General features: G+C 51.6%; 3 protein-coding genes across 3 annotated transcripts; 2 read left to right on the top strand and 1 right to left on the bottom strand.

Annotated features, from left to right (window-relative positions):
- Nucleotides 1-2,200: 2,200 nt before the first annotated feature.
- Nucleotides 2,201-4,385, bottom strand: Ero1L (endoplasmic reticulum oxidoreductin-1-like protein). The gene has a single exon (XM_018641173.2). The coding sequence runs from the start codon at nt 4,383-4,385 to the stop codon at nt 2,694-2,696; it is 1,692 nt and encodes a 563-aa protein (XP_018496689.2). The 3' UTR covers nt 2,201-2,693.
- Nucleotides 4,386-6,380: 1,995 nt separating this feature from the next.
- LOC100900794 (mitochondrial GTPase 1) lies at nt 6,381-8,261 on the top strand. The gene is made up of 7 exons (XM_003747560.2): nt 6,381-6,672; nt 6,784-6,973; nt 7,082-7,258; nt 7,364-7,516; nt 7,593-7,721; nt 7,815-7,915; nt 8,038-8,261. The coding sequence occupies exons 1-7, from the start codon at nt 6,589-6,591 to the stop codon at nt 8,212-8,214; spliced, it is 1,011 nt and encodes a 336-aa protein (XP_003747608.1). The 5' UTR covers nt 6,381-6,588; the 3' UTR covers nt 8,215-8,261.
- A 330-nt stretch (nt 8,262-8,591) lies between these two features.
- On the top strand, nt 8,592-11,806 carry cin (Molybdenum cofactor synthesis protein cinnamon). Its single transcript, XM_003747731.2, has 10 exons — nt 8,592-8,706; nt 8,810-8,957; nt 9,063-9,217; nt 9,370-9,546; nt 9,634-9,840; nt 9,969-10,038; nt 10,148-10,494; nt 10,602-10,963; nt 11,057-11,234; nt 11,370-11,806. Exons 1-10 carry the CDS (start codon nt 8,685-8,687, stop codon nt 11,543-11,545), a joined length of 1,842 nt encoding a protein of 613 aa, XP_003747779.1. The 5' UTR covers nt 8,592-8,684; the 3' UTR covers nt 11,546-11,806.
- The last annotated feature ends 249 nt before the right edge of the window (nt 11,807-12,055 follow it).

Here is a 12,055-nt window from a genome sequence, read left to right on the forward strand (position 1 = left end):
ATCAGCCGCTTCCCGCCCGATCTCGTCAGGCCTCGTTTTTTTCTCGAGCATGACGAATTCGAGTACGGCGCATACTGCGACTTCCGTCCTGTTCCGACATGAGTTCTGCGTGGTCCCAATGCTTATCCGCCAAGATAAGCATAACGGCAGCTGACAGAACTCAAAAATACACTGATTGCCTATTCCGGATACGGGACGCATTCCGGTAGCGCCAACCCGCGACTCTCCGAACACCTATAATCACGACCAGAGGAGCGACCCCACGAGGGTATTCTTTATCGGCATGCTCATGCTCTTTCCGGTGACATGGCATGAGCCTCAAGGAGAGTCGCTGTGGGATGAACCCGGTCGGAAGGTAGGAGTTCTTTGTCATCACGTACGAGAGGAGCCGGAGCGACCTTCTGCTCCAAACTCGAGGCGCTCAACTTGCAATGGTCTGATTTTTGTACGGACGAGTGTCCGACGCGGGCTCGCAAAGAAGGCTCGGGATAATCCGTCCTGTGCGTCGTAAAACTCATGGTGGAGCCCGGAATCAGTGGTGATGGAGACTGACTTACAGCGATAAATCCAAGCTTCAAGGCAAGTAAAGTGTGCTCCTGCCTTATAATGCTGGCAGACGCTACGGTCCTTTCCGGCGTGGATCGTTCGATACACGATTCCCTTCGGAGATCCCAGTCGCTCCGATATGTGCGCGGTTCACGTTCCGCTTCATGCGGTCTCAGTGTTGCTCGTCCTGTTTGTACTCGGTGAGTCTCAATTTCAGTCTATCCTCACGAACAGACTCTACGAGGAGAGGTTTCCGTCGAGCCATCCAGCTCAAACGGTGATTGCTGAACTCAAGAGGATTAGCGCGGCGTGTACATGATGTCATCATTCATTAGGAGATTGCGCCGAGGACCTCACCAGCGAGTTCGATCCGACGCAAACGCATACTCCGAAGCATCTCGTGTTCTAGGCGGATTGGAACTTCGAACATGTCATCAGCGAAACCAAGTTGATCGTTCGGGAAACCCCTCTACACTGACTCATGCCAAAATTGCCAGACAAACTACCCGAGCTCAATTTCGGAGCCAAGCTCATTGTACGACCCATGGATCCGATTATAGAATATCCCAGCGAGACATTGTTCAGGAAAATATTATGCCTCTTAATAAGGGAAGCAGTTCTGATCGACGCTTCTGGTGTAAGGAGGGTCAGACATGTCGGCCCACTCTCCCTCTCGGCAGGATTCCAAGGTGGACAACGGAATGCGGAGGCCAGGCCTTCTGCTTATCAGGCTCCGATCCGAGGTGTCCGCCCGTGATTTCACAATCGCTCTCACGTTACAAACATATTGAGTCACTCCTGGTGGGCGATTTTTCACAAATAATTTCTGAATCGGGGAACTCAGAGGCATCGAATCACGAACTTCCCGAGCGCGGCGGGCATTGTCCATCAGAAACAGTCGTACCTGGTAAAACGTCGTAAACATGGACTCGTGTCTGTCCGTTTGAGGGTGGCTTGACCGGATTGACGAAGGGTTCCTGTGATCGTGAGGGGCAATGAAGTGGAGCGCGTGAAGCCGGAAAGAGCGTAGCTCACAACTCACAACTGAGGAGAATGCATCGTGGATCTGTGACGAGAGGCTGGGAATTCATCGACGAATCAAACATGACCTCGTGGTGTGGTCGGCGAGAGCCTTCCTTTATGGACCTTCGTGATCATCCTGTCCTTAGACATCCGTCCTCAGCTCCAAGATCCCTGTGGTCTAGGACTCAAGGTCATTGAAAAAACGTCAGTCTCGGTTCTCAGGATTTCGATCCAACTCCCTGAAGACACCGATGTCGTGCCTGATTCCCGAAAGTTTTGTACTAGAGAATCTTAAGCTCGTTCCTTCCGCGTAGCCACGGAGCACTCGATGGCAGCTCGTGATGGAGTGTCACGATTACTCAGCTTGTTCGTGGTGGAATCAGATCTACGAAACGTCACAAAGGAGAGAATCACTCCGAGAGAATAATCTGTGATGTTGTCGTGACGGTTGTAGTCGCCGGCCGCATGTTGACGGGAACGGATACTCGCCCTTCCCCGTGGAGAACAGAAAATCAACAGAGTGATCCCCGACGTCGACTGCAAGAGTTCTCCCCGTGACGTTATAATGTCGCAGTCTGTTCTGTTGGCCGGACCTTTCGATCGAAACAGAGAATCATAAATCATTATTAGCAATCTTTCATCATGTCGAAGCACCCGGAAAGCGTGTCGAACATCTAATAATTTATTTTTTACAAACTTCCCCCATCTGTCTCCAGGCTGTGAGCGAAACGGTCGCAGGTGAAACGAAGGAGAATTTGGTCCTGCCGTAAATAGACAGAAAATTCGTGTATATGAAGCTATTCACATTTGTACAAATCGTTGTCTTGACAGTCCTCGAGGTAGCTGTTGGCGATGAAGGACGCGTGGATGTCAGGGAAAGGGTGCGGATAGTGTGCGGTTTGAAGTCACAGCTGCGCTTGTCAAGCGGGGACGTCTTCTGAGCATCCATTTTCGTCTTCGTCGACTGTATATAGCTTGATCACAAATTGAAATTACAAATGCTTCTCAGGAAACCACCAACTGTCTCTGACAGACTCTTAGTCAACGGTAGTCGACGGTAGGCCAGCGGAACCATGCGAGAGCGAGATAAGCCCGATCGAGGCGGCTTTCGTAATCCTGGAACCTCAAAGTTCCATTTTCAGCCCGAACTGGGACGCCTTAGCGGTAGCTTTCAGCCTATTCAGTTTCTTGAAGTTTTCCAATTGTATCAATGAGTTGCTCAATCTGGAAAACGCATTGAACAGGGTGACGATCTCGGTTCGGGTGAGAGCGGTTATCTCGCCTTCTGATGAAAATAGAATTTTCAGAGCGGTCCCGAGTCCTTGCGTCTGCAGTTTGCCCCAGAGTCGGCACTTGTCGCAGCCTACGCAATCCATGATCGATGAAATATTACGGAAGTGTTGGCGGAACTCTTCTTTCAGCTGACGAGACTCGGCGTTCGTTCCCACAAACATCTTGCGCTCATCGAAATGCGATCCGAACTCTCCGACCGTTTTCAGGAACTTATCGACTGCTACTCGCGTCTCGACTGTATCCTCGGGTCTCGAAGTGTAAAAGGGCGCCCGGCTGAGATACGAAGACGCTTTGTTTATCGCGCGTAGCTCCAATAGGTAAAGGAAGTGGAGATTCTTCAAACGCCTTGATCCGGCGCTGTGTGTTCGCTCGTCAGAGAAGCGCAGGTTGAACTCTTCGAGGTTCGCACCCCACATCGGTTCGCCCGGCAGGACGATTTTTCCCATTTTGGGGAGGTAATACTCGGCGCAGAGATGGATGTTGATCGAGCTGTGGAGTCCAGATATCGCCCGGTAGAAGACCCTCTTCTCGAGGCACATCTGATTCAACTCGAACGGACTCCCGTTGGGACCCTTGAAGCAGTTCTCATCGTAGATAGTTTTCCAGACGCGATTCGCTGACGGACCCGCATAGCCGGTGAACCGCTCGGGATTAAGTAGTAGGTCTACGTAGCTCGCATTTGTAGAGTTTTCGTCGTCGAACAAACAGAAGTCTTGCTGAGAATCGTCGTGTTTCTTCCAACTTTCGAATTCTTTCAGACTCTCTTCCGAAATGGTGACATCGATCTTGCCCAACGTTCGATTGTCCTCCTTGCAGGACGCTTCATTGTCGGGTTCTCGGTCTTTCTGTGTTATAACGCTGCGGGTGTCGCCTGCTGTCGTGTTCTGAGCCTGCGACTGATCGATAGAATGTTTCTCAGATGTGTTCAAGTCGCGAGTCGGTTGCACCGTTGTAGCCATGGTGATTTTCACCTCACTGGTCGTTGTCGGCATGACGTTCTGGGTTGAGGCGTGAGGTTTCTCCACCTTGGGTGGAGACGTAGCTGTTGTCTCGAGTAGAACGCTCTCGACGCTTCCGGTTTTTGCTCGCTCGTAGTATGGCAGATCCTCCACGGCTTTGTCCTCGCTGTCGTGAGCTTTCGGTTGACTACTCTCGAGGGATACTTCGTCTTCAAAGTCACCGGAGCCTGACTCGAGCCGGAGCTTCTCCGCTTTGACGAAAGGGATATCGTCGGCATCGCAAACTTCGACCGAACAGTCTCTGAGCGCGCACTTCGAATCGTCATGCCAGAAAGGACACTCGCGAGTCAGGTCCACTTTGAAGTATCGGAAGTAATCTTTGCGGACTATGGCCTGGATCTGGGGGTAGATCCGGAATGAATTGAAGTTCGCGATGTCGTTAATGTTACACTCACATTCGTCAACAAGCCCGTCCAGCTGATGGTCGCCTGTCGCGACAGCGAAGAGCAGCAGGACGCTCACGCAAGCGAACATTCCAGAACGGCGACGAAGTATGAAATACATGACTCTCTATTGATTTCGAGGGAGACGGAGAAGGGGCTTTGCGCAGGAACTCCGCGCGCTCTCCTGAAATTCAGCCCTCTCTTAAGTTCCTCGTCAGTCCAAGGCAACGTCACCTTTCTCGGGAGCAGCAGCCACATGCCGCTCTATCGACACATCATCATATGGTCGAGCCGCCGCCGTTCGATTACGACTCTCGGCGAACGCCCAGGGTTGCACACGGTAGTCCACATTGACGCCGACTCCAAGCCGAGACGATCGCAGAATCTCGCCGCACGATGTTGATCCACAGGGCAACTCGCACGGTCAAGGGCTTGAGGAGTCTGCGAAGCTTATCTCGCAGTACTTAAAAGTGTCATCATACACTCCTCTCACGGGTGGCTTCGGAAGTTGTTTCGTCTCGAGCCCTCTCCGAATATTTTCCTCCACTGAAATGTCGTCTGCTACTCAGCTGGTTTTCCCTCTTCCTCACCGCGGCGCGGCGGAGTGCTGTGCGAGCCCGCTAGTTGCTGGTTGCTGGGCTCTCCAGAAACTAGAGCCAGAGACGAAGTGGAAAATGACACATCTACACAGAGGCACAGAGTTGAGGCGCTTGTAGCTCTCAGGGACGGTGTATCTTCGACATACGCTCTCCTGCTGAGAGAGGGAAGGACGACAGGCGGCGAGCGGCGACACAGGTTACATTGCAGACGGATTCGCCGAAACTGTGAATGAGGAAATTGTGGGATGATGAAATGTATCCCGAAACATAGGCCTGAGCGGATGTTGTAAACAGCTTCTCGGCTTGGAGGCCTGGAGGGTGTCGCGATTTGCGACCTTATGGCTATAGCTACACCTTCAGAACGAAGGAGCCCTCATTTATCCATCCATGATGACGATGATCTCTTGCGGGAAGAGGCGGAACATGTGAACACGGTCGCTCCGCATTTCTCTCAGAGGAGAGCTGCGATTCTGATTGCTATGACTGTGGAAGATACTCAGAATTCCTAGCTTTTGGTACTGCTCGCCCTTCTCTACGATTTTCATCGAAAGATCTCCCTTCGATGACATAGGTGGATCATGCTGCGAGGAATGCTTGCGTCCGAGGAAGATATTGCACACTGAATATAGGACACCAGTGAACGCAGTCTTTGTAGGAGCAGTTTCGTCTGTCTTGATGCGGTGAGATACGTTGATACAATAAGGGCAACGATCGTTGGAGGTTGCACTTCGCCCTCCGAAGAAAGGCCAGCATGGCCTGATGTGTCAGCATCCCGTCCCGTGAGGTCAATTTCCGCGCTGCCCCCTCTTAATTGAGCCGCTCTTCAAAGGACCCTGCTGGTTTCGCGCCTCAGCCGAGCCACTCCATTTGGAAGAACTCGTCAAAGGACCCGTCTTCAGAACTGCCAGCATTCTACGTAGAAACCGGCTCGAAACAGCCTCACGTGCTGTCGTCGTATTCTCTTCCGACTGATTTCGCGGACCGCGACCTCCCCCGAGGCGGTGACATTCATGTCCGCACCTGCCTCTTTGATAAGGAAAGTCAATTACGATGCTCCCGATTTCTAATTCTCTATCATACTCTGATCGACGTTTTAAACTTGATGCGGCCTGCGATCTGCGATGGAATCCCCAATTTAACTCACCTCGATACCCTCAAGAAGTTTGCTGTTCTCCTATGGAAGCCCCTTGTCGGGCTGGGTGAGAGCTCGGCGATACAGAACAGCGAACAATGGAGGTTCACCGCATCAAATGATAAGAACAATATTGTGGATATTTGATAATAGTTATATGAATAATAAATCAACACCCAAAGTTCCTACCCTGATTTCCGGGTCTTTCGGGGAACGGAAGATGACGTTTCGCGAGTCGAAGCATTTCTTGGACAGTGGAGGGGCTAAGAGGGGGGCTTGGGGGAGACGTGGGAGAAAGTTTGCTGGATGCTCCCGCGTATTGCGGCGCTTGAGCAGAGAGCGTGGTACTTGTGGTACCAACGTGAGACGCTCGGAACACATGTTCGGTCGGCTTCTGTTTTCATCGTGATTCGCGCGGCTATCCTATTCTCTTCGATATTTTCCGTGTATCCACAGGCTCCGCTCATCGTTGAGGTCTCAAAAGAAAGAAGGCCGGAGGAATCCGCCTCCTCGAAGTGAAGTTGACACCATGACGGTTTGCGCGTTCGAGTTCGAATGACTCCCCGGGAGTACAACTCCGGAAAGAACGAGAAATGAACGTCCTGCGCAAAGGCGATACTGCTATCATAAGCAGATGGTTCCCGAGCGTGCACGGAGGTGCCGGGGGGATGGCTGAGGTGGGTTGATACTTCGCGACGAGTTACACGAGTTGACATCAACATATTCCTCCTGATTATATGTGAACGGATGGAGCCCTCTTAAGTAATGTCAGAACTTCGGCCCGACAGGTCCAGCGTAAATTGACGAAGATGGATTGTATCATTGAGGTGCACGATGCACGAGTACCGCTTAGTGGTCGCAATCAGAAATTCTTGGAACGTCTCCGCGCCGCAAGACCCCATCTTCTGGTTTACAACAAAGTTGACACGATACCCCGCAAAACAGTGCCTTATTTGAAGAAAATCGTCACGGAGAAAGGTAGGTTCGGAGGACGGTCTCAAAGACGTTTTCCGAAGAATCAGCGACGAACCGAACCCTTGACCTGAAATGAATTCTGACCCCCTCGTATCATTCGGAAACCTCCAGAGTCTTCATCGCCTTTCCCCCTCCACGGCACGCCGCTTTTCTGTTCCGCAACGAAGAACAAGCGGATAGATAAAATCGTGCCGAAGACCGTCAAGCTAATACACGAATTTTTCAAACACAATGCCGACTTCGCGAAGCTGGAGTACACCATCATGATCGTCGGAGTACCCAATGTCGGTCAGTAGCAGCCGTGGTTCGCGCGCCCTGATATCGGCGAGGGCGTCGCTCTAAGACTTGCCTCTCGGTGACAATGAATAAGTTGTGGAGTTCGTCTGGATATAGGGAAGTCTTCGATTATAAACGCCGTCCGAGAAACATGCACGGGCCTGACCAATATGGCTACGAGGGTAGGAGCTCAGCCTGGAATAACGCGCAGCGTGTTGCAGACTATAAGAGTCTCTCAACATCCGAAGATCTATCTGGTGGATTCTCCAGGTCAGCACCGAGAGCGAACCTATCTCTTTCCATATTCCATGAAAAAGTATTCCCCTATCGATACCGTCCCCTCCAGGCGTTCTGGAGCCGACGCCTGTTTCCTATGAGAGGGCGCTGCGCCTGGCTCTGTGCGGTACTGCAATCGACAGCCTGGTGGGCAATGAACTCATGGCGGCGTACTTGTTCAACTTCATGCAGACCCGTGGTGAGCTTCGCAGGTTGAGAATTACGCGGGAAGAATCCTCTCATAGGGTGAAGTCAATGATAAATCACCGTTTCGACGGCGCTCTTCCTGCAGGGATAACGTCGTACTGTAATTACATGGGCTTCGATAAACCCGTGGACAGCCTGCCGGAACTTCTCCGTGGATGTGCGTCGATGCTTCAGAGTCGTAGGAAGGTATGTCTTTGGAGCCGGCCGCTTCACTGCTTCGATTGAGATATCTCACTTTTCCCCTGAGCACCGGGGGGCAATCGGTCGAGATTTTGACGAAAAACCAAAATTTTTCGCTCTCAATGCAGACCAGAAACTTCGACGGAACGGGGGGCTACTCGGTCAAGCTGGATCTCGAGCTAGCTGCGAAATTCTTCATCATGGGCTTTCGAAGAGGGGAATACGGGAAGATACTGCTCGATGATGAAGACCTTCCATCGGGAGTCCAGGGTTGGGAAGTGCCCGAGGCCAAAGATGTCGAATAGCCCTGCCGATGTCCATATAGGAGTGATATAATAAATTTTGGACTGAAAAAATCATTCAATGAGTATCACTGAAATTCTCCGAGCCGAAAACCTGTTGGAGCCGGAGATACTAGACATAGGATCTCTGGACGTGAGCACAGGCGAGACACTGCCACCGAGAGGCGTCTGATATACGGAGAAGAAAAAACTCTCTGGTTCAGGTATCGGAACCCGATGCGGTAGTCACTCGTCGCGGGATTCTCAATACGTTTATCCTCAGCATTGGGTTATGGAAAGGAGCAACAACCTGTCTTCCCTCGGGTACCCTCTCCAGGGAAGCATGCCGTCTCTCGGCTTCGCCGTCTGATGTCACGTCACACGCGCCCGATTCCGAACGCGCACTGACTCCTAGCGGCAAATATTCTCGATCCACTGTGGACAGACGCCAGGAAGCGAACGCGTCCTCTGTCAGAGCACTGAAGCTCGCCATCATGGAATATGGTGTACTCACAGGTTAGGGAACAGGCGAATTTTTCCTCGATTTTTTTTCGAGACCTTCGATTCGTTCGTGGTCGTGTTTTGTTGACTAATCGGGAGCTCCACCGCGAATTTGCAGTCAGTGACCGATGTTACCGAGGCGAGTATGAAGACTTTTCGGGTCCTATGGTGCCATGTATGTTGAGTGGAATCTTTGTGGAATCCACGCCTCATCAGACCGTCGTGCCCGACGAAATCGAGGCTATCCAGAGCGTGGTGTTAGATTGGTAAGTTCTCGGAGCATCTCCCGAAAGGCAATACTATTCGGCTTATATCCTGAGAGACAGGAGAAGAGCTTCTCGATAAACGTCCGGAATCGTCGTATCGCACAGGTGTCAACAGGACTTCGCACTCGTCCTCACTACTGGAGGAACTGGCTTCGCGCCAAGAGACGTGACCCCGGAAGCCGTGGCGCCTCTCATCGAGAGGCGAGCTGATGCTCTTGCGCAGGCGATGATATCCGCTGGATTAGAGAAAACACCTTTCGGTGAGCTCGGGAACAGCTTGCCGATCCTTGCCCGAAAATCAGAGAGTGGGAAGAATGGGAATGCCGGAAGAACAAAAGCCTGCGAGAGCGACCTTGCCGGATGTCATCTCATTGTTGGTCACGTGCCTCGAGCTCAATGTTTTCTTCCTCAGCGGCGCTCTCGCGACCTGTTTGCGGAATACGCGATCGCACGATCATAATCACTCTCCCTGGATCACCAAAAGCGGTCGAAGAAATACTGACGGCAGTAGGGCCTGTGCTTCTCCACGCCGTCAAGCTTCTTCGTGGAGAGCCAACGAGCCACATCCCCGCTGAGAATGGATCCGAAGGTATTCGAGAGGGGAGAGAGAAATCCGATACGCGAAGCGATCTTGGTGCTCAGATTCCACGAACAAAAACAGTCATGTATGATTCAGAACCCGTCAACAATGATCCAGAAGCGATCAGCGTTGATCCAGAGCCCGCCGCGACCTCGAATCAAGGATCTCTTGTCGGACGACCCAGAGAATCCCCTTTCCGTATGCTCGAGCTAGAAGAGGCGAAAGCTGTCGTAGGAAGTGTACTGATGCAACGCTTGAGGAAGAAGAGCGATGTCCAGATGGTCATCCCTCAAAACGCATTAGGCAAGTTCTGAGAGCGTCTTCCGAAGGATTTATTTCCGTCGCTCAAAAAAAATCCAGTAAAGTGTCAATCCGCCTGAAAACGGGAATCTTATTTCCCTAAATTCATTCGGCTTAGCTCCAACTTTCAGGTCGCTTCTGTGCTGAGACGCTGTACGCAAGCGCGCCTTTCCCGCCATTCAGGACTTCGACCAGAGACGGGTAGAAATTTTCGAAGCGAGATTCCCCAGTGTTTTCTGTTCCGCGTTTCCCTGTAAATCTATGTACCTACATATGGGCGGCTTCTGGAATCCTCTTATTTTCCAATCAGGTACGCGGTCCGTTCTGATGGCTCGCTGAGTCCGAGTGTCCGTGAATACGCCGCAACGGCAGGAGCTTCCGTGGTAAAAGCTTCAACAGTGAACACAGAATGGTGCGTTCGGATCTCGACGGGAGGTGTCCTTCCCGCAGGAGCCGATGCTGTGGTGCAGGTTGAAGATACCGAAGTTATCGAAGCGGATACCGTCAGCGATACCGAGCTCCGAATTCAAATCCGCAAGAGACCGAGTCCGGCAGAGAACGTCCGCGAGATCGGCAGCGATTTCCAAGAAGGAAGCGTGCTCGTGAAGATGGGTGACCAGATCAATGCTGGAACTGTTGGGCTTTTAGTTATGGCCGGTCAGTGAAGGAGGGAGCGACGTGTCCCCCAGTCGAGAAGGGAAGAGAGGATAAACATATCGAAGCATCCGAAATCTTCACGTCCTAATGCTGTGTAATGTCTCCAGGTATCTCGTTCGTCCCGGTGGTCGCTCCACCAGTGGTGGGTGTTTTGTCCACCGGGAACGAGCTTTCGAGCGACCATGATCAAAACGTCGGAAGCGTTCCCGACTCAAACCGACCGATGCTTCTCTCATTGTTGAAGAGTTTCGGAATTGAAGGGATAGATTTAGGCGTAGTCACCGACTCCGAAGGGAGAGTTTTGCGCAAACTGAAAGAGGCGACCAAATGTGACATCCTCATTACGTCTGGTGGCGTGTCGATGGGAGAAAAAGATATTATCAAAGGAATGCTCATGAGATCGGGATACGATATTCACTTCGGCCGAGTGAATCTCAAACCAGGGAAACCCACGACACTCGCCAGCAAGGTGAGGTTAGATATTGAGGTCGAGATATTATATCCTTTCAATCATTCGCTCTCGTTCGCACACCCACTTATGGAATGTGATCTCTGTCTTCAGGAAGGTCAAGTTGTCTTTGCTCTACCCGGGAACCCAGCCAGCGCATTCGTAATGTTCCACATATTCGTTCTGCACGCGTTGCACTTCCTCGGATGCGCTCTCCCACTGCGGACACTCGAAGCAGTCATCGACGTACCTGAACCTCTGATCTTAGACCGCCGACCGGAGTTGATGCGAGGTGACCCCTCTAATGAGCGAACTAAGGAAATACTCGAAACAACCCTCAACTCGTGAACCGCTCCCTGCGGAGAGGGAATCCTCCCGTATTTCTCATTTCCACATCACGTCTGACGCGTCTGATTTCATATTGCAGCGAAACTCTACCCCGAAAACGCTACTCTGAGGGTCTGTCCACTTTTGAACCAGCAGAGCAGTTCGCTGTTCCACTACCACACGGTCAATGCACTGATCAGTTTACCCTCGAGAGACGAAGTACAACGGCCCGTTAAATCTGGGGATTTGGTCTCGGTCTACTGTCTTAACTTCTGAAGAGCTCTCTGCGCAGACGGACCTCCCTGGTTATTCCTCACGAAGGGAACAGTCCTCGAATGATTGATCTGACTTCGGAATGGCACATGGATCCGCTCCGATCGGAAGTGTTCCAGATGGGGAAGCAGGGACTATATCAGAGAGAGCTTCGACTTCTAAGCAAACGAAATTCCGCATCCCGAAGCCCCGCGATCTCTATATTCGAGTGTACATAAGAGTTGAGTTAATCGGGTGCGAATGAAGATGCAAATTCAGGTGTAGCTTTCACCGACGCTTCATTTTAATTCTCCTCCCAATCTACGGAGTCATGGCTGTTACTATAGAAACCGTCCTCTAACAAGCGTTCTCCCTCGGAGAGTGGAGTCCTTCCTGAGGTCGGCACTCGATGGAAACTTCCACTCTCCATAATAGTCACATTGAAGAATCACTCACATTCTCGCAACTCCTCAGCTAAATTTTCCTGCTCTCACTTTTATCAAAATAGACGTCGCTATGGCTTGAACCCACTTG

The sequence above is a fragment of the Galendromus occidentalis genome, unplaced genomic scaffold (genome assembly GCF_000255335.2).
Source record: "Galendromus occidentalis unplaced genomic scaffold, Mocc_1.1 scf7180000077524, whole genome shotgun sequence".
Lineage (NCBI taxonomy): Eukaryota > Metazoa > Arthropoda > Arachnida > Mesostigmata > Phytoseiidae > Galendromus > Galendromus occidentalis.